Source organism: Aristolochia californica, unplaced genomic scaffold, assembly GCF_029961685.1.
Source record: "Aristolochia californica isolate CCGP_79_NKW_82.1479 unplaced genomic scaffold, dmAriCali1.0.hap1 SCAF_13, whole genome shotgun sequence".
In the NCBI taxonomy this organism is placed as follows: Eukaryota; Viridiplantae; Streptophyta; class Magnoliopsida; order Piperales; family Aristolochiaceae; genus Aristolochia; species Aristolochia californica.
This window is the reverse complement of record NW_027181804.1, coordinates 25,181,968-25,203,014: the sequence shown is the minus strand read 5'-3', so window position 1 is coordinate 25,203,014 and position 21,047 is coordinate 25,181,968. Positions and strand designations below refer to the sequence as shown.

General features: G+C 38.0%; 3 protein-coding genes across 4 annotated transcripts; 1 reads left to right on the top strand and 2 right to left on the bottom strand.

Moving 5' to 3' along the window:
* Nucleotides 1–1,851: 1,851 nt before the first annotated feature.
* On the bottom strand, nucleotides 1,852–3,847 carry LOC137948785 (uncharacterized). The gene has a single exon (XM_068794954.1). The coding sequence runs from the start codon at nucleotides 3,576–3,578 to the stop codon at nucleotides 2,406–2,408; it is 1,173 nt and encodes a 390-aa protein (XP_068651055.1). The 5' UTR covers nucleotides 3,579–3,847; the 3' UTR covers nucleotides 1,852–2,405.
* Nucleotides 3,848–4,185: 338 nt separating this feature from the next.
* On the bottom strand, nucleotides 4,186–7,148 carry LOC137947838 (serine/threonine-protein kinase SAPK3-like). The gene is made up of 9 exons (XM_068793640.1): nucleotides 6,848–7,148; nucleotides 6,267–6,341; nucleotides 5,787–5,888; nucleotides 5,557–5,610; nucleotides 5,344–5,436; nucleotides 5,174–5,266; nucleotides 4,938–5,042; nucleotides 4,745–4,843; nucleotides 4,186–4,659 (listed from the first exon to the last, which is right to left on the bottom strand). Exons 1-9 carry the CDS (start codon nucleotides 6,968–6,970, stop codon nucleotides 4,378–4,380), a joined length of 1,026 nt encoding a protein of 341 aa, XP_068649741.1. The 5' UTR covers nucleotides 6,971–7,148; the 3' UTR covers nucleotides 4,186–4,377.
* Nucleotides 7,149–9,046: 1,898 nt separating this feature from the next.
* On the top strand, nucleotides 9,047–16,569 carry LOC137947804 (calcineurin B-like protein 1). Of its 2 annotated transcripts, none has more exons than XM_068793587.1 (9): nucleotides 9,047–9,172; nucleotides 9,617–9,806; nucleotides 9,967–10,049; nucleotides 12,344–12,403; nucleotides 12,923–13,031; nucleotides 14,794–14,846; nucleotides 15,718–15,798; nucleotides 15,906–16,018; nucleotides 16,108–16,569. In XM_068793587.1, exons 2-9 carry the CDS (start codon nucleotides 9,728–9,730, stop codon nucleotides 16,169–16,171), a joined length of 642 nt encoding a protein of 213 aa, XP_068649688.1. In that variant the 5' UTR covers nucleotides 9,047–9,172; nucleotides 9,617–9,727; the 3' UTR covers nucleotides 16,172–16,569. The 2 variants fall into 2 exon arrangements, with proteins under 2 accessions (XP_068649688.1, XP_068649689.1); XM_068793588.1 differs by lacking the exon at nucleotides 9,047–9,172 and adding an exon at nucleotides 9,194–9,364.
* The last annotated feature ends 4,478 nt before the right edge of the window (nucleotides 16,570–21,047 follow it).

The following is a 21,047-nucleotide window of genomic DNA, read 5'->3' as shown; positions in this document are numbered from 1 at the left end:
GGACCCATGAGTAACTTGAATGTGGAAGATCGTAGTTTCTTTCTCCAAACAAGAAAGAGCAATAGATTTTGACCATTTTTTCTTTCTTATAATTTTAAGGACAGGGGGTACCCTTGTTTGCATAGGAGTGGCATTGAACCAAGCCGGTTTGCAAGCGGCTCGAGCTTGCCTCTATTCCAGCTCGGTTCGATTATTACATGTCAAATAAATTATTAGGCTTGAGCTCAATTACAATTTTAGCCTCAAGGCTAGGGTCGACTCGAACTCGAGTTCGAAATATTTAATCAAGCTCGGTTCGAACATAAGAAAATTCAATCTTGAACCGAGTTTGAGATCTGGCTCGTTTGAGTTAACGAGCTGAGTTTGATCGAACCATCGTTCGGTTCAAATATCGTGAACTGGCTCGGGATCTGGGAGCGAGTAGGAGTCATCTTCGATTTCTTCCTCTCCTTGTTTGCCGTCATCGATCCTTATCACCGCCGAGCTCCTCCCATCCACTGCTATAGCCGCCTCCGTTGTCGTCGATAGCTACTCCCCGACCACCTTCGCCGCTACTTGATTCGATTTCTTTCTCCCCTCGTATGCCTTCGCTGCTACTCCTGTAGCCACCACCTCCGTCGCAGCCGTTAGCCTCGACGACAGCTCCTCGCCAGCGCCGCTAGATCCCCCTACCATCGTTGTCTCGATGGAAAACCAGAGACCTAAGATGAGAAATAATTTCGCCGGTATCACAAAGACATTGTGCGATTTTGCACGTACGAGATCAGAAGCATGTGGAAAAAAATGTTTCTTGAACTCCAGTTGTCTCTTCCCCATGGCTCTTGAAGTGACTCAAATTGTTTGAGATACTATCTTAATGCTAACTCCACTGAAGTTTTTCATAAGAACGGATTAGTAACATTTCAGAACTACTGTTATATGAATCCATGCTTCGAAAAAAAAACAAAAATGGGCATACAATTAAATCATCCAAAACCATTTTTCTTAAAAAAAATTTATCCATGATTTGGTTTTCTAGTCCTAGAATCAGAAATTGACAAAACTAAAGTTGTTTTTCAAATAAATATTTTTTATGTTTAATTATTGAATAAAATTTATACATAATTATGCAACTTTTATGAATAACTTTATGCAGAGTGTATAAATAGTCCGATGTAAAATATATATATATATAATTTTATATACAATATATTTAACTTATATTTTATACAAAGTTTTAAATGTAGTTCGGACTAGATTAGATGCCACCCCTAAGAGGAACAGCTTCCAAGGGCCCGCACACACACTCGGCCTCTTTCTTATGATTTTATCTGAACCGTTGAATGCTTAACTCTCCACCGGTACATTTGCATGTTATTATAATAAATCGCTTGTAGCCGGCCAACGGCCATATTGGCTTCAACTATTTATTGGCCATAGCGATAAGGATGCTGAGGAAGAAGCTCCGGACAACGTTGGAGATAAACCTCTCGAGAAGGACCAGCTTAAAGCATCAGCGAGCCGACAGCGTTTGCAGAGAAGCTCCTCGAACTTAAGGAGCACAGAAAGCAACTCAGGGCCTTACTCGAGTAAATTCAAGTTGAGGGGATCACACGCTGGATCAAAGCTGCCGAGCTTGCCTGCTACTTCTACAGGGAGATCAAATACATGTAGCAACCATTATAAAAGAATGAGATGCCTATGTGAAGGAACCTTATAAAACATTCTTGCCTGTTCGAATTCAAAATGGGTAGGAGATCTAAATATGAAACATTCCAAGGCTTCAAAAATGAAGTCCAGGGCTTTGCCTAACACCAAATGAAAATCAGCTAGCAAAACAGCTATTGATTCACATGACAAGACTTGGCTTAATATCCATAACTAAGAAAGAAATGCAAAATGAATCCATGAGGAAAAGCAATATCATATAAGAGAATCTTCAACCACACTAAGATCACTTCAAAATGCTTCTCTCTTGCAATTCAGAATTAATTTACATTCCATTTGCACCATGCAGCAACCAGTATTTCGATTTGCTATACAAATATAAACAGCATTTCTTCCTCTTCCACTGTTCCACCTCATAATCAGCACAGAGAACCTCCATGACTCTCAAACTTTTAAAGCTCCTTCCAGCCTCAACCAAGGAGCACAGGAGTGGATCCATTACCTCAGGTGTTTGAATGAATTGGATTTATCGTTCTTCTTTTTTATGATGAAGCAGACAACAATTAATCTGTTTCTGCCATCTAATAAACTCATCAGCTTTCTATGACAGAGACCCAGGTTCAGCAAAAATTACAGCTCTAGAAGCTTTTGTATCAGAAATGATCTTCTGTTGAGATGATACTAATTGCCTGAAATTTTCTGCCTATACATCTTCTTGTCCCATGATATTTGATTGCCCGAGTTCTATACCCATCACTTTATTCAAGCGCCCCTCTGCTTCTAACTTTCTCACTGTTATTGGAGTGTTCTGAACCCGACCTAAGAGAATATGTAGACTTATGCCTCCGAGCATTTCCAGTGACTCTCAATTTACCTGTATTATAATACTCCTTTCTGTCTCTGCCATCACCGGAAACCCCATTAACATGCACGGCAGAGTTCACTCTCAATTTACCTGTAATATTATACCCCTTTCTGTCTCTGCCATCACGGGAAACCCCATTAACATGCACTTCAGACGGACTCTGCCAATTGGAATTATTTCTAGTAACAGATTCCTGGTTTGAGCGACGCAGTGAGAGCCTGCCTTGTCTTCTCGCAGTATCCCCTTCCGACGCCCCGTTTCTTCTAATGCCGTCTGCGTCCGGGTTCGTCCATGTTTCTTCTCCGCTTTCCCAAATCGTCAAATCCCCTGCACCCTCCGAAGCCATATCGTTGCTTGTTGGATACAAATCAATGATTTTACCATCTCCAGAGGCATTTACTTTACCTCTATGTCCCCTACCAGAAGATCTCCTCGATCTCATAGTCCCGTTCTTTGTCTTGGGCAAATCTTCCCCAACGTCCAACATTTCTGAATCATTAGAGCGCCCAGCACTGTGAATAACACCATACGGTTTGACACTGTGCACAGCCCCTTTAGGGAAAAACCTAGCGGAAGGGAGCTCGTCCTGGTTATGAAAAAGCTGAGGCCCGTCCCGCTCCGACCACATATCGTACCCTCCAGGACGCTGAAACCTGTCAGCCAAAGCCTTCAATTGCTCGTCGGCTTTGATGGAGAAAAGAGTCGGGGCCCGCTCAACAACCTTCCACGGTTTCTCAAGCTCAGAAACCGCTGCCCTAAGTTCCGCCCTTTTCCTCATTTCATAAATCTGGCGCTCGCGGCAAAGACGAGCCTTCAGAAGCTGTTTAGCTTTCTTCGCCTGCATCCGCTTCCATTGCCATTTCGAGACTCCACCGGGGTAGGTGCGAGGCCCCCCGCCCATACGAATAGTGGTGCAAGGGAACCCATCACTGGCTGTAATAGAGAGTGAGAATCTTTCAAATGGAAGGTGAATTTGTCGAGCAGATGTTATAAGTCTAAGAGACGAGAACTCCTGAGAAGGCAAGTGAGCCGGGAAGGAAACTGAAATACCAAGAGAAGCTGTCATACTGGTATCCTCTACAGGAGAATTTCCTCTAGTTACAAGAAATCAAACGAACCCTAAATGGTGAACCCCAAATCTCAGAGATCCGTACACAACGACAGAACCGCAACATGAAATTGTCCACAGGGAAAGCCACCACACCAGAGTGAGAGAGAGAAAGAGAGAGAGCGCTTCTCTTCAAGGGAGACGGAGAGACTCAGGCCACTGAGAGTCGATCTTATCCTCGCCCAGGCGTTTAGCTAACCACAGGGGGGCGGCCAGAGTCTTGAAAATCGAAGGGTGCCACGTCTAGGGTGCCGAAGCCAGACAGCCCACAGTAGCCGCGATTTTCCTCTGGTTTTAATTAAAATTAAATGTGGACATATTATATTTTTAGTTCCAATTACACAGGATTGTGTCTCCCTCATCCCATCCCTATCAACTCCAACCCTACCATTTGGGTGGCACCAATCCAGACTGGTTTGCAAACCGTTCGAACTCTCTTAAAACAATTAGGCTTAGTTCAGTTTTTACTTGAATTTGGCTGGAGTTCAAATTTGAAATAAAACTCGTTAAATATAACTAGCTAAGGGAAAGAGCTCCTCTGTCCAACAACAATAGAGTACATACATCTCCAAGACTAGGACTTGAAAGAACTGAAAGCCAACGCTTCAAGGCTTCAGCAGCAATCGAGCAGCCCACCCTATAATTTTTCATCAAATATCTGATAAAATCGTGTACAACCCTTTTTGAATTGCATCACAGAGAAACCAACAATTTTGTCCATTTAGAACACAATTAGCATCAAACAACTGTCAAAATATCACTCTGCTCCAAAGACATCTCCACTGTAATCGACTTCTTCCTCAGCATCCGCATAGCTATCAACTTCATTGTCAGGGTCCAACATGGCGGAGCTTCCACTTGCTTTCACAGCTTCAGCTGGAGTGCGTGCCTCTTGGAAGATCCTCATTATCTCTTCAATGCTCTGAGATGGTTGGTCCCCGTTCCTGCTCTCATTGTTGGTTTTTTCTCCATTGACAAGCTCCTTGGGCAGGTTCTTTAGAAACCAAGGGTGTTTTTTTATCTCTGGGATGGTGATCCTCTTCAATAAGATGAAAAAAGACGGTTCAACAGAGTGAAACTTATATTAAAAAGATTCAATTCAAAGCAGGTTACGAGCCTAATACCTTAGAAGGGTTTGCAACAAAAATTCGAGAAAGAAGGTGTTGGCAATCCACTGATATGCGTACATAATCCGGTATGGAGTATTGAACACTCATTATTCTCTGTTAGGTGTCCAAGAACAGAATATAAGTCTTAATCGTAAACTTGCACCCGATAATGGGTGTTTATGTAAACAGTTATAAGTAGTCAACATACTCCGATTGTCTTCCGAAAATTTCGAGGATCCTCAGGATCTTCAAATGGATAGGCTCCAACAAGCATCACATACAGAGTCACTCCACAAGACCAAACATCTGCTATCTGATTATTGAATCCCATAAGACAACAAGATTGAGCATGGCACTAATCAAGATTCATCGATAATGAAAAGTAAACAACTAGTTCGTTTTAATTACTTGACCCTAATTTACAACAAAGAGATGGAGAGTTACCTTCCCATCATATTCCTTCCTTGATAGGACCTCTGGAGCAATATAGGCAGGAGTTCCCACTGTTGATTTGGGTTGGGAATGTAACAAGGCTGACTGCATTGAAAGGCAGATCATAAAGAAACAATTTGGCAAATGGTATCCAACACAAGAACCAACGGAGCAATGCAGACCTTGGAGTAACCAAAATCACAGATTTTAAGGCGAGGAATTGGACTACCATCAAGCAGAGTGTTTTCCAATTTAAGGTCTCTATGACATATTTCCTGCAATGAATTAACAAATACAACTACCATCAAAATGCCATTTCACACAAAGGATCGGTCTTACGCTTGCATCAGACATTACAGATTAAGAATTGATCCTCAAGGCAGTGCAAGACTTACCATGGAGTGGCAGTAGCTAACCCCAGAAATTAGTTGCTGGAAGAAAAACCTTGCCTTGTGCAGATAGAGTCGCCAGAAGACAAACAGAAAGTTAGAAACCATGACAAGTGAAGATACAAGTATTAAGATAGGGTTTAGGGAAACCTTGTCTAAACCCTAAACAGCGCAGACAAGGTTTCAAAACCATGGATCATATTCTAATGAGGATACAAGTATTAAGAGTTGGGAACCTCATCCTCACTAAACCGGCCAGCGGTACATATTCGCTCGAAGAGTTCACCACCTGCAGCATATTCCATGACAATGGCTAGATGTGTAGGCGTTAACAGGACCTGCACTGTTCACTCTATAGTCACTGTTCAGAGTCAAAACATCATTGGGACAATTCCTCAACAAGTAATCACACTATCCATGAAAACAGTCTTTCGATCCTCTCATTCCCCAGGTGAAGGAATCTCTTTCTCTTCTACTAGAAATTAAAAGAAGAGTTTCCAAGGGATTTAGTCCAGTGTAACAGACACAATCGTTTTCCGTTCTAAATTTTCAAGCAAAATGGAAAACCAGTTCAATCGGTTCTCGGATATGAATTCAACCTAAAAAACGCCTTGGAAACCTGAAAGCTAGTCTCTGAATCACACAATGTGGGGCAATTAGGAAAGATTTACTTAAAAAAAGACTTGGAGAACAGAAGAACTCAATGGTCAAAATACCTCCTTAAATCGAACAATGTTGGGATGCCTCAGCGATCTATGATTAATAATTTCCCTCTGTACATTCTCGTCAATCTGATGAAAACAACCAAACGCAGTACTTCAACAATCCATAATCATATTAAAGAAAAAAATAATTAACAAGCTAAAGAAATACTAGTCAAACCAAAACCAGGAATCAAACTAAAATAAGGGAACCCCTCGTGGATAAAAAACAAAGTAAAAAGAAAAGGAATCATTGTCTAGGAATAAACTCGCGAGGCGTTCGAATATAAAATGGACTGATTACGAACAAAACTCAGTGGAAGAATTGAAAAAGGAATACGGTCAAAACGTAACTAAAACAGGATATAAGAACAAAAGCTACGGCTTAATTTATTCAAAGCAGAGCGCAGAGAACCAAGGAATGGCTAAAAGTAGAATTCCAACCAGGCAACCACCCTTTATATGAATAAAAAATAATAAAACCCAGATAGAAAAAAAAAAAAAAAACAGAGCTCAAGCCAACCAGAAGGAAGAAAAAAGATTGAGTAAACATTTGCAAATAAGAAGCAGCAGAAGCATGTCTCAGTCATCATCACCTTCTTCCCTCTTTCAATATACTTAACAGCAACAAGCTCCTTGGTCTTCTTATCCCTCTCTAGCCTGGCCACCGCAAAATTCCCAGAACCAAGCTCTTTCAACGGCTCGTATCTCTTCTCCATTCACTCCCAAATAAAAAACCAAACTGATTCAAAAAGTTATCGAAACTGCAGGAATTGAGGGAGTCAAAATCAAGAGCTCGAACAAAGAGACGATCGATGAAATGGATTGGCGTCGCTGTTGTTGAAAATCTGCCTCGAGGAGTTTGGACGCCACGTAAGAAACGGTCACTTCAAGCCTTCGTAGTGTCGAGACATGAATGTTGCGAGAAGGCGAAGCAGACTTTTGGTGTTTGACACGTTTGCGTCTTGGCTGCTGACTCGATAACGCGCCCCATTCGCGTACGATAAGTTGCTGTCCCCTAGAGTACTAACGTGAACCAGTGGGCCCTACGGAGAGTAGGTCTGTGGTTGGCGCCTCGTTGGCCGCTCTAGTAACGGCGTTACGGTGGGGAAGTGAGGCGACAATCTAAGATGGGGAATGACTCGATTTGATAGGATTGATTGGCACTATGGGACAGGTGTATGGTGGAAGATGGAAGTAAGATGAGTGGGCCACAGTGTCATCTTGATTTCTCATCCTTTTGTTAAGAAAGTGGGCCATGTAATAAAGATAACTTTAAAAGGGTCACTCTTGTTACCAAATTAAATGTATTTTTCCTAAGAACTTTTATTCGAGAAAAAAATTTACTATCTTGCTCGAATACCAAAATTATAAAGATATTTCGGCTCTCTTTAAGCTAAGTGTAATATCTAATTACGTTATCACAATTTTCCCTTCTTTAGCCTGCACTCTTTTTCTAGATTTAATGCTCTAGAATGTCAATTTTAAAGTATTAAAGAAATAGTTTTTCTTCGGGTGAAATCAAAACTTCCAAATCATTACAAATACTAAAATATTCCCAAAGTTTTATGGAATTCTGGTTTTTGAAAGTTTCTAATACTATCTCAAAACCTTCTTAATTATAGTTTTTTAAAGTTTTCTCAATCATATACGTTCATAATTTTTTATTTTTTTTATATACCTCTTTAGTCTAACCAAGTCGTTTTTTTATCCATTTGTTAGTCTAAAAGTATCTCCTATCAGAACTAAGTGGTTTCGGTTCAACTGGGTTAGGTTCCGTCCACCCCTGGTCCATTTAGGTTAAGTATATGACTTTTTACACTTAATAGACCGGTCTTTTAGGTTGTATTGGCTAGGCGTTTGACATGGTATCAGAACTGGGCACCACGTTCCGCGAACGAGAATGGTAGGTGTTAGAGCTAGGTGGTTTCGATCCACCTGGGTTAGTTACTCGGCTTTTTGCATTTAACAAACTAATCTTTTTGGTTATATTGGCTAGGCGTTTGACATCCCCTTCGTATGAAGAGTTGTTATCTTTTAATTCACACCATTAACTACTTAAAATATTTTTTTCTAATTTATATATTTTTAAACCACTTTAGAGTAAATATCTTTAGATCTACAATTTTTAAAGATTAGAAGTGCGCCCAATATCTAATTTAATTAATTAATATTTTTTTTTACCAAAGTCGTATATTTAGATCTCACAATGATTTTGCGCAAGTTTGAGTATCTTGATAAAAAACACTAAGATATCTCTATATAGGAAAGAGGTAACTAATAATAAAGGATTTCACATGTTGTCGTAATTAAAATTAATCAAATTTTATGTGACCAGAATATCCAAGTAAACGGGAGAAAAAGATGAATCGAAAGAAAGATAATCAAAATTTGTTTTTTAAGCCACACACTACCATAATTTATTTTCAAACCCATAAGTTTCACCATCGAGAGTGTTCCTGAGCTAAAATTACAAACTCCAACTTGACTGGGAGTATGGAAGAAACCCAATTGTTTGATATATTTGTTTGCTTTCTCTTATCTTATTCTTTCAAGCCGAAAGCCCCCTCAATCATCATTAATTAAGGTTCTTTTTTCGTGCACGCTTTTAATTTTTAACTAATTGAGATCCTTGACGGGCCCACCTATAGTTTATGCCGCGTGCCACGTGTATGGTTATGGTAACTTTCGTTGATCTCATCCAAATTGGCCATCGTGGCAGGTTCTTTGGGACCCCAACATGACCCTTAATTCTTGACCGATGATCCCCGGTTTGTTGGTTGTCGAAAATTCCAATTTTTACATCTCGTTCGGTTCTTGTGACGATCTTTTTCCCGGTTCTTGTGCTGGGATTTGCTCAGCGACGCGAGGCGGCATTGTTGAAGTACTTGGCGGTTGAATTCCTGGCAGGAATCCGCCCGGTATGTCTGCCGGTTTATAATTGATGTCTCGTTTGGGGGAGGAAACGTTTGGGTGGATCACGATCTCTGTTTTCCCTTTGTTTTCATTTTGATTTTGATTATTGTTGGTGTTTTTGGGATTCTGTGGGTGGGTTCCTTAGAAGGCGGTTGGTGATTTTTCTGGGTTTCGAATTTGAGTTGCTGCTGTTGCTTGTGAGTTTTTAATTTCGTTTTTTACGTTTTATTTTCTCTCTGTAAATTTAATCCGGCCTTCATGGTCGATTTTTGTTTTTCTTACTTTCTTTGTTATTTTTTTTAATTTAAATTGCGTAACTTCCTTTTGATCCTCTTGGGGTGAAGATTTGTTTAGATTCTTCTGGGTTTCTGTGTTTGAATTGTGTGGCTTTTTTTAATGCAATTTGTGGAATCTACTAACTGGCTTTCAAATTTGTACCCAATGTGCAGACTTTTTTGGCGCTGCTCGGCCTCTGCGTCTTTTTACTAGGTTGAGATGTTTGGGAGGTGCTGTTGTAAGGCCTAGGCTTTGTTGGTCTTTAGCTGGTCTTTCGTTGGCTAATGGGCTGCTTTCCGTCGAAGAGTAGAAAACCGTTCCCAGGCTATGAAGACCCAGTACTGCTAGCTTCCCAAACAGCTTGTAAGTATTTGGAATAGTCTCATGAGCGACTTTCTTTCTTTATTGTTTAATTGCCATCCAACAAGAATTCATCCAGCAGGCTTGATTTTTACATCTTAGTGCTCATATGCTCGGTATATGTAAGAATGTGTGATTTGCTTTCGGTGATGCTATTTTGCAGTTAGTGTTAGTGAAGTTGAGGCGCTGTTTGAGCTATTTAGGAGCATTAGCAGTTCTGTAATTGATGATGGACTGATAAACAAGGTAATGTTAATTTACGCCCCTGTGAGGATTTTATGTAAGGTCTTTAATATTTTTTCTTCCCTGTATGTGTCTTCCCTTACTAAAAGCTTCGAAAACTTGAAGTTTCTGTTTGTTCATGTTTGAGCATCTGTTATTCCAATATCTTCAATACATAATCCCTTCTCAGAAAGGCTGTGAACTGTTAACTAGTTTGGAGCTGTCTCAAATAATTTATAATATGCTTTTCAAAATGTTTAAATATAAACTGCGAAGTAAGGCTGTCAATTTTACCTGATTATCTTTGCTACCTTTTTTTTTTGCCCTCACTTTAGTTATAGGTTTGGGAAGAATGATCTCCCTTGTATAAGTAAATGGATAATATTACATAGTCAACAGCGTAATTGGTATATAAAGCGAATGGAATAAGCTATTCCATATACGGTTCTATTTATATTTGGTATAAGCGGTATATAGAATAAGTTATTCTATATGCCGTTTATTTACCTATTTATCAAATGGTAGAATAGGTAATCGGGTAAATAAATGGAATAATGATTTAAAAATTATAAAACCCTTCTCAGATGCACATAAGCCTAAAAAAAATGTCATTGTAATGTACAATAAAACCCTTGAAAGAATATTACAAAATCCTTAGAAAAAAAGGCCCTTGAATAATGTTTTATTTCAAACATACGATCACTCAAAAAAAACAAAACTCAAATAAAAATATACTGAACTACTCTTAAATATATTCGGGTAAAAAATAGTCGTTACACATTTCCGTTCCATTTAATATACTGTAAATTCTAATCAGGTAAAACTACCAGAATGCCTAATTGGGTAGAAATTTTTGTTCTTTATCATTCCATTTATTAAACAGTAAACTAAAAATCGGGTAAACAGGTAAGTTGACACCCCTAATTTTGTGGGTACTTTTTAGTTTAGACTTTACTCAACTATCACCCATTTATGGTCTGATAGTGAAGGTTATCTGTTTTTGCAGTGGTATTTAATGGTTAAAGAGTCTCAGAAGTCAGTGTATCATCATTTGGGACCTCCATAACTAACATTGGTTAGAGCTGCATGATCTCTATCAATGTTTTTTGGAGACATTTCAAATTACAAATTATGCATTCGCGATTAGTTTGCTGCATTGGGAATTGGACATTACTGTCGGGCAAGCTGCAATTAATCCTAGATGTTGCTTTGGCTGTACTTTTTGGCTATAAATGAACTAAATCTGGTGTATGTTCTATCCTTTCCTCCTAATCATTCATGTCAATTTCTTCAGCCATGTCAATATGTTGTCTCTCACGTCATTAACTTTCATTTTGTGATAATGGTGGTGAAATCTCTGTTGCTGTGAGTGAGAAAGTGAGAGCGAAAACATAATTTGTAATTCTCCCAAATCAGGACCACATTTAGAGGTGATCTATCAAAATTTCTAGGCACAAATTCATAGTTTGCATTTATGATATCCCAAGACCTTGAGACCATAGTTAACAACATTCAAACCTGAAGACATGGTTCAGAAAGTGAGAGGGAAAACATAATTTGTAATTCTCCCAAATCAGGACCACATTTAGAGGTGATATATCAAAATTTCTAGGCACAAATTCATAGTTTGCATTTATGACATCCCAAGACCTTGAGACCATTGTTAACAACATTCAAACCTGAAGACATGGTTCAGAAAGTGAGAAGGAAAACATAATTTGTAATTCTCCCAAATCAGGACCACATTTAGAGGTGATCTATCAAAATTTCTAGGCACAAATTCATAGTTTGCATTTATGATATCTCAAGACCTTTAGACCATAGTTAACAACATTCAAACCTGTAGACATGGTTTAGCGCTGAACCGTTTGTTTTCCTTTAAAGAGGAAACTAATTTGGAGTCTGCCTGCTATACTATCCTGACATTCCTATGCAACATATATTTGAGCGCAACAATCATTGAACAACTTATATGAATATTTTATTGATAATGAACATCAGTACAATCTGTTTCTTTCCATGATAGCAGTTGCATTTGATGGTAGTTCGTTGTTCCCTGTTTTCTTTTCATTTATGAGTGGAAGGTTAGTGAGGGGACATTGTTGAACTATAAGGTACTAGACTACTCTTTTTGAGGGTTTTCCTAGCAGTATGAAACTTTTCAGTCTATATGAGTTTAACAATCTTATCCAGTATGTTACATTTTGTTCTACTTGTTGGTGGTTATCTTCTTCAGGATTGACAACCTAGAACTATATCACCAATAGTTCATAATTAACATTGACTGAACATAAACATTCCTTGCTTTGCATATACAGGAAGAGTTCCAACTTGCCCTTTTCAAAAACAGAAAGAAAGAGAACTTATTTGCTAATCGGGTACGACTTTGCATCTCTCTCGCTTTGTTTATTCATTAGTTTTGTATTGAAAACAGATGAGGTATGATTTGGGCCTTTGCTTCAGTGGGCCACATGGTGAGGTTTTTAGTTTGAGGTCTTGGGTTCAAGTCTCTCTTGGAGAAAGGGGGGTGTAGTGTGCATGTATAATCAACATAAAAAAAGAAAAAAAATACTTATAGACTGAGGGATGAAGAAACTGAAGATCTATTAATTGGTATAGTCATGTGGGCAACATCTTTCTAAAACTGAAAAGAGGTCTCAGCACATTTATAACACCTACTATTTCTTTGACTTTGAGATGCATCACATAAAATGTTTGAATTTGAGCCTCTGGCCTTTAAATAAACCAATGTTTAATTAATTCCTACTGATTGGGAACCCAACTCTTATATGTTGGGTTTTCAAAGTCAAGTCCATGATGTGACATTACTGTAAATCCTCTCTCTCTCTCACTCCCTCTGTTTGCTCTATCTGATTTGTTTTACATATTTATGGCAGATTTTTGACCTCTTTGATGTTAAGCAAAAAGGTGTCATCGACTTTGGTGACTTTGTTCGAGCACTTAATGTCTTTCACCCTAATGCTCCACAAGAAGAGAAGATTGATTGTAAGTTAATTTTTTATTCTGTATTAACTCAATAAAAGCGAATTATATGATATGGTACAGTGTTGAAAGAAGCAGACCAGGTTGGTGAGTTTTACCCTGTTGAAACAGAGACCCTTTCTGGCTCTTGCAAGGACTAAATCCATTTTCCTCATAAAACTGACCAACCCAGCTGAGATTACCATTTAAACTGACACAACAGACTGATTTTACTGAACTGGCTCAAGTACACTTATTCTTTTTTAAAATACATTAGTTGAAATCTCAGTGTGAGATTACTCTCGGGAAGGTTAGAAGTCTAGACCTTTCAAGGACACTGCATGCTATTGACCAAAATACATTCTGCTATATGCAATAATGTGAAAAATGCATAGCATTTATGTTCCAAAACATGTTAGTTGTTGTGACCCCTACTAGTCTAACCAATGGTTAAACCTAGTTGAATCAGAGCTATCTAGCAATTGTGACCAATCTGTTTTTTTTTTATTTATGAGAGGGATATGAAACTTCGTTGTGGAAGTTCCATGTGTAAACCAATAAAACAAAGAAGTTGCGTTGGTTTATCATAACCACATAGGGTTCGTGTTCCCTTTCGTGAAGCAGACACAAAAGGTCTTAAAGTCTTATATTAACAGGACCCACAATAAAAGTAGATCTATTCTCATTTTATTTTAGTCCTTATTTTCCCCCCCTTTTTGTTCTAACTTGGATAAATTACGGAAACAACAGCCTAACCACCATCAAGATTTGTACACAAAGGCTTGTACAAAGAAAACTTACAAGTGGCTATTGATGTAAGGGCTTTCCTCCCTTTCCTTCTCCATCTATTTCAGTCAATGTTGAAGCCTTTGTAACCTTGTTTGGTATGGTTAAGTAGGGGCGCACATAGTTGGTTAAAAGGGGGATCCAAATCGAGCTTACATGTCTTCAATTTGCCCCAGTTGGCTAACTAAAAATAGGAGGCACCTTAAAAGAGGAGGCTCAATGAAATGAGGATGGAGCTGAATTTGGAGAGAGCTGATGTTCCAATTTTAGACTTTCTATTCTAAGAATTTAAGTTTGAAGATTTGAAATAAAAAAGGATCTTGACTAAAATGGGAAAGACAACGCTCTTTAATTTCAACTTCTTTCTCTTTTGAATGACTTTCCGCTTTAGTTGAGTCTCCTTCTTTTATAAACACAAGCAACATTAAGATGATCTCATATTTGTAAGTATTTTTGGACTAACTCTTCCACATTATAATATACTGGATTAACTGCCCCAACCCTTCTTTCTGCGGGGGAGGGGCAGCAATACCTCTCCTTCAGTATCACCTTCCCTCCATGTTCATGGCATGTTCTCCCTCAGCCCCACTGTGGGGTCTTGCAGACACCATGAGGGTACCATGAATTGGCCCTTACATTTGAAAAAAATAATAAAGAAAATTTTAAAGTAAAGGGCATAATTGTATGTTTGTGTTTCTCTCTATGTTATGTACTTGAAAGTTTGTTACTGTCCATTAGATCTTAATCATATGGCTCTATGTAGAGATACAATATCTAAGATGCTGTAGTTTGGAATACGGCATATAAGAAGGTTCTGTTTTGAAACCATCTTCTTTTAAAAGTCTGCACAGCTTCTATGTTTTATTGGCTTTCACATGGAGCTTCCATATGGAAGACTTCACTTTATGTAATATGCTTATATAAAACAGCTGAAAATATAGTCTTGCTTCATGCTGTTTCATTTCAATCATGGTTTCTGATTCATGCTTGGCTTTCACAGTTTCATTCAAGCTTTATGATCTGGATGGTACTGGCTTCATTGAACGACAAGAGGTCAGTAGGTTTCTGTGCTTCTGTTTCTTTTTTCTTTCTCTCTTTTCTTCACTCAGTTTTCCTAATCAGCTGAAGAATATATATCGTGTTCCTTTATCTATGAAAGGCAAATACTACTTAAATTGTTGGTGGAACAATTGAAGTAAAAAATCAGGTTCTCTTTCAGTAGCCATTGTAGATGACTGTTTTGGTTCACTATTTGATCATGGCATGTTGATAGAGAGTAATGATTAGTAAGTTCTGGGAAGTATTTTCTGTTTTCCTGCATTAAATTCTGAAACACAAAATCATAAGAGGTAGTTTGCAGGGATTTTTTTTTCTTTTTATGGGGGTATGATACTTTTCTAGGTAAATAGTGGAGTTGATGCATCTGAAATAGAACTAACTGAAGTCTATCATTCGATATGGTGATCTATGCGGATACCAAACCAGCCTTTTACTCCTTTTAATTGCTGAGCCTAGCACCTGAACTGTGGCATGTTTTCATGTTTAGTGCCCCATATGACCCAAATAATTGTTTTTAAAAATAAGAAAAAGAGAAAAGTAGTAAAACATATCACTTATCTGGCTTCCATTTGGAAATACAACTGTTCCTGCTTGTAGCTATCCTATATTATTTGCTATTTCACTGTTCTTGAATGGCACATATTGGCATCTAACCAAACTATTGTAATCTATGTTCCTAGCAGAATCTCTTAAAACTCACACTAGTGGTTAGCATTTTTGTACTCAAGAAGGTCTTCAACAATATTCGTAATAAATAAGAATTTTATTCTGTACTTTTTTGCAATTGTCCTTGGTGTTTGTGCTTGAGGTATGATGGAAATTATGGTCCGAGTTTGTTTCTGACCACAACTAGTTTGTTTGACAGGTCAAGCAAATGCTTATTGCTCTTTTATGTGAATCAGAGATGAAATTGGCTGATGAAACAGTCGAGATAATACTTGATAAGGTAAAAGCCGTTCAAACTTTTTAGTGGCAATTCCTACCGTTCTCCATTTCAGTTGGTCTTTCCAGCATAGCTCTTTCTTCTGTAACAGTTCTAGCTTATTGAAACAGACATTTTTGGAGGCCGATGTAAATAATGATGGCAAGATAGATAAATCCGAATGGCAAAATTTTGTTTCCCGCAACCCTTCATTGATGAAGATTATGACCCTTCAATATCTCAGGTTAGAACTCACTGACACCATCTTCCCTTATGCAAAGCTTTACCCACATCTTAGGCGAGCTCTAAAGTTCATATTTATGACTCATGCAGGGATATAACTACGACATTCCCAAGCTTTGTTTTCCATTCTGAAGTTGATGAAATTGCCACCTGACAAGAGTCTCACCGGATTCTTTACACCTCACTGCGGCTGAAACTCAGGTTGTCTGCTTCTAAGCATCGAGCTCTTGCTGGAATCCGTTATCTGTGAAAGAAGAGGCTGCGCTTGCATCTCTGGAGGTTGAAGAGAAAAAGAAAATGATCCGAGCGTTGTGGATGTAGAGTGAGTGTTTTAATCATTTTGGAGGGTGGGTAGTTTTCAAATGTAGCGTAACATTGTTTGTGTTTTTTTTCCACAGTGGGTGAATATAAAATTTGTGTTGGTGTTCTTTATGTTAGTGTTTTTCTCTTTTTTTATTCAAAGGATTAGGCAGTTTTACACAGAATCTGCAGGGCATCAGGAACCCGATAAAGCTGATTTAATCTGAAAGCCAGCCAGGTATTTCCTTGTCATTTGTCATGGCAAGAATAGGTGAAGAGATAAAGTGCTTGACGACTATCTTAGCAAAGGCAAAAGTGAAAGCAAAGTGGACTCATCTCACTTCCAAAACAAATCAATCAATCAGAATCGTTATTTATCAATCAAAATCTTTATTTATAAAGTGGCTACTTTAGCTTTAGATTGTTAGTAGAAAAAACTTCAAAATGGATGGCAAGAGACTAGAAGTCGAAATTTCCAAAGAATCTCTGAGGACTAAGGAGAGGCAATATTTGTCAGTAGACAATTATGTATCAATTAGAACAATGTTTTGGAAAAATTATGCAATCCTTGGAATAAAAATAATTCAGAAAAGAACAATGATGGAGTCTAAAGGCAAATCAATTATATTACCCACCCCAAATATGGCAAGGTTAGAAAACAATTCACCTAAGCCTTCTACATATTGATCTGGACGAGTTCCCTTCTGCGAGGTTTTTCCCTAAAGGGGCTGTGCACAGTGTCAAACATGCATTTGATCTCCATGTAGAAGTAGCAAACTCGGCAGCTTTGAACCAGTGTGTGATCCCCTCAACTTGAATTTACTCGACTAAGGCCTCGAGTTGCTTTCTGTGCTCCTTCAGTTCGGGGAGCTTCTCTGCAAGCTCGCTGATGCTTTAAGTTGAGGTAGGGATTTCACAGTTCATTTTGGTTTTCACTGTTCTTCAGGCCGATTGAATAGTTACTGAAAAGTGAACTTCCTAGGCCGTAGTTGATGCGCCTTTGATTTAGGCGTGATATCCTTTGGGAAATTTCACATTTGCAAAGACTTTTGAGCTTCTTACATCTTCCTCTGCCAAGCAGAAGCCTCTTCATGCACGCAACACAGATGACGTATAAGAGAGAGAGACTTCCAGGAGTCTATAAAAGCCACCTGGTAATTGACCATGCAGAGCAGAATCGTGCTACATTCAAGATTAAGCTGAGAAGTTTGAATCAAGTTTCTTAAACTGTTAGCTGCCGAAAAGATTTGAAAATATGTCAAATTCATAAACTCAATTTGAGTTTGTTGAAATGGGGATTAGAATGGGTATCTTTCGTATAATCAATATACCGAGAGTTTAACTCCATCTTTCGTATGTCGATATCGATTGGAAACAGACAGAAGTGTTCCAAAAAAAAAAAAAAACAAATCTTTCTTGCACAAATTCAGCCGGAATGTTAAGAATTTGAGACTTTTAGGGTTTTACCCAATTTTTAAAACTTAATTAGATAAATGACAACCTTTTGAAGTTATTTAGAAAAATACCTGATTTTGACCGGTCAACTATACATGTGTACAATCAAAGGTGACATGTAGGCTTTGAACGATTACACGTCGTTACATCATCATGGCACATCAGCACTCGGTGAGTAATTGACACGTCAACCGCCATGTCACCATTATAACACATCATCACCTATGTAAGATGCCACATCATTAAATATATTAACATCTCATCATGCCATGTCATCTCACGCCACATAAGCCCTCATCGCCTTCTTATTTTTTTCGTTCTCTCTCTCTCCCCCACTTGATCTTTCTCCTCTCTTCTCGCTCTCACAGTGCCAATTGCCGCCGCTCCCCACTGCTCCCTTGTTACCGTTGCTCGGTCTCGCCCTTGCCCTCGACGCCCCCTTCTCAACCATCCTCTCTTCCTCTCAACCCAGACTTCGTCTCAACCACATCTCTCACTCTTCTTCTACTTTCCCCTCTGTTCATCCTTTCACTGTCCCTTTCTCATAATTGAAGCCTATCATTTCATCTCCTCACCGACCCCCTCTCTTAAAACTGAACCCTTTAATTTCCTCTTAGCGCCCCCTCTCTCAAAACTAAAGCTCTACTCACCCTCCAAACCCGAATTTGAATTTCAGAAGTCAATTTAGTAGGGTGATTTTATAGGGCTTTTGTTAATTGAATCTAATTATTGTGTTTAATTATCATGTTGATTTTAATTTAGGTATTTAATTATTGTATTATTTTTTGTGTGATTTACCGTTTAATTTCTGATTTCTGTTAATGAAATTTCTGTCAATTGCAAATAAATTAAAATTATTGTAAACTTTAATTGAAACTTGATTGAATTGATCTCTGTATTCATTAATTTTTTGTATTTTAGTTTATAGATTCCTATGCCATTGAATGTTGTATTTGCTGAAGTTTCTAGTTTAATTTTAGTTTAATTTTTTGTTTTATGAAGTTGCAATTTACTCTATTGAGATAAGATTTGCAGGATTTTCAGTTGCTAGTTGTCGTTAAATAAATTTGAAGTGTCATGGAATGATCATGCCATGTGGTGAGGAGATTTGGGTGTTATAAATATCTACTACATGGTTTTTTTTTTATTTTGTTTATGTTTTCTTGTGTTTGCCCTAGTTATTAAGATGGGTACAAAGTCTGATTAAGAGTAGGTTGGGTAATGGAGGGTGGGTTGAGTACAGTTCAAACTAGGCTGAGTCGCCTGTACGGGCATCCATTAGCCAACAAAACTTGACCCCCATCACTAGCGAGGTACGACTTGTAGTGAGTGCAAAGTCATATGGGACTCTACCAAGGGTATTCGGCGAATTTGGACTTGGGTGTGTTTTTGCATCGGTAGGAATAATCACCTGCTATGAAATTAGTTTGATTAATTTTTAAATGTTGTAGAATGTTATTGAATAATTTTGAAGTACTATGGAATGATTTTGCCATGTGGTGAGGAGATTCGGGTGTTGTAAATAACCACCATATGATATTTTTTTTTTGTCTATGTTTTATTGTGTTTCCATGTGTCCATAGGGACGGGTAGAGAGTCTGATTAAGAGTAGGTTGGGTAATGGAGGGTGGGTCGAGTCCAGTTCAAACTAGGCTGAGTCACCTGCATAAACGTCCATTAGCCCACAAAACCCGACCCCCATCACTGACGAGGTATGGTTCGTAGTGACTTCGAAGCCATATGGGACTCTACTTGGGATGTTTGGTGAATTTGGACTTATGTGTATTTTTACATTATTAAGACTAGTCATAAAAATTAGGACTTAGATAAGTTTTTGCACAAATAGACTCTTACTAATGTATGTAGATTTTGTAGATAATATGGCGTTAGTTGTTGGATTCTTTTGTCGATACAATGGAAAATCGAAGGAGAAGTCTGGATATTTTGATAGTTATGATGAAGGTCAATCATGAATCAAAAGGATTGCAGTTTTGATTAAGTTTAGTGAGTTCTTAGTAATGATGTACAGAGTCACGGGGTGGGATGGTGATACTCATCCAATGATTATAAAGGCCAAAGTTCCATTTTCTGATGGAGTTTTTATTATCTTAAATGTGGGAGATGATCATGATTCGACTGAATTATTTGAGATGGCTTCAAGTAATCGATCTATGGTTGAGATTTACTTAGAAAAAAAAGGTCTTAAGACAAAGAACTCATGGAAGGGAAGGTACGAGGAATTAGAACTTTATTGGTGAAACATCTTATCCCCAAGAATTACCACGTACATGTGATGATACAGAGGAGTAAGTATTTATGTTTGTATATTTATGATTTGAATTTTTAAGTTTACATGACTTTCTTTGAAGTACAAACTATTATCTATGTAGGTTTAATACACAAAGGCGTGAAGTGTGGTTTTTGAACCCCTTGCCTATTGCATCACTATCTGAGTGTGGAACATCTTCACCCATGTAATTTCTTTACCCTTTCGTTGTTAAATGTGTGATATTTATGCTATCCTTACCCGGATTTTTATGTTTATTGTTTTGTTTATTCAGGGTTATTAATGATGATGATAGTGATAGTTTTAGTGACAATGATATTGATTTAGAAGATATTGAACGGGAGGGGGATGAGATATTCGAAGCCGAGGTTCATAGTAACAGAGTTGAAAAAATAGATGGAATTGGGTACCCGCATATATATATATATAGATATATGAATATGTCTGAGAGGTTAATACTAGATGTATCTTGTTATTAAAGGAAGAAGACCGTTTACTCTAATTTCATATCGTCAAAAGGGTTTGATAAGGGCGGTCCAGAGATAATTTCCACCTCCAGGATGTTTTCATCATTTTTGTATGTGTCATATAGTTGCCAATTTCAAGAAGATGTCAAAAATGAAACTCTCATATCGTCTGCAACAAAGAAGATGAATATTATAGAATTTGATCATAGAATAAAGTTGATTGGGTAGCAAAGTGAGCGAGCGAAAGAATTATTGATAGAAGGAGAATTGAGTCCTGAGTTTTGGTCATTGGAGCTTGATGGTAAAGTTCACTTTGGTGTGATGATCACCAATATGTTTGAGAGCTTTAATAGTGTTATGAAAGGTGCTAGAAGTCTTCCAATTCAAGCATTGGTGGTATTAACCTTTTATAGATTGAATACTTTTTTTTTTGTGAAAAGACATGAATTTGCGGTAAAGATGACATCGTTTTGTACTCCCTCTGTTGATGTTTCTCTAAAAAATAAGATGGATACAACAAG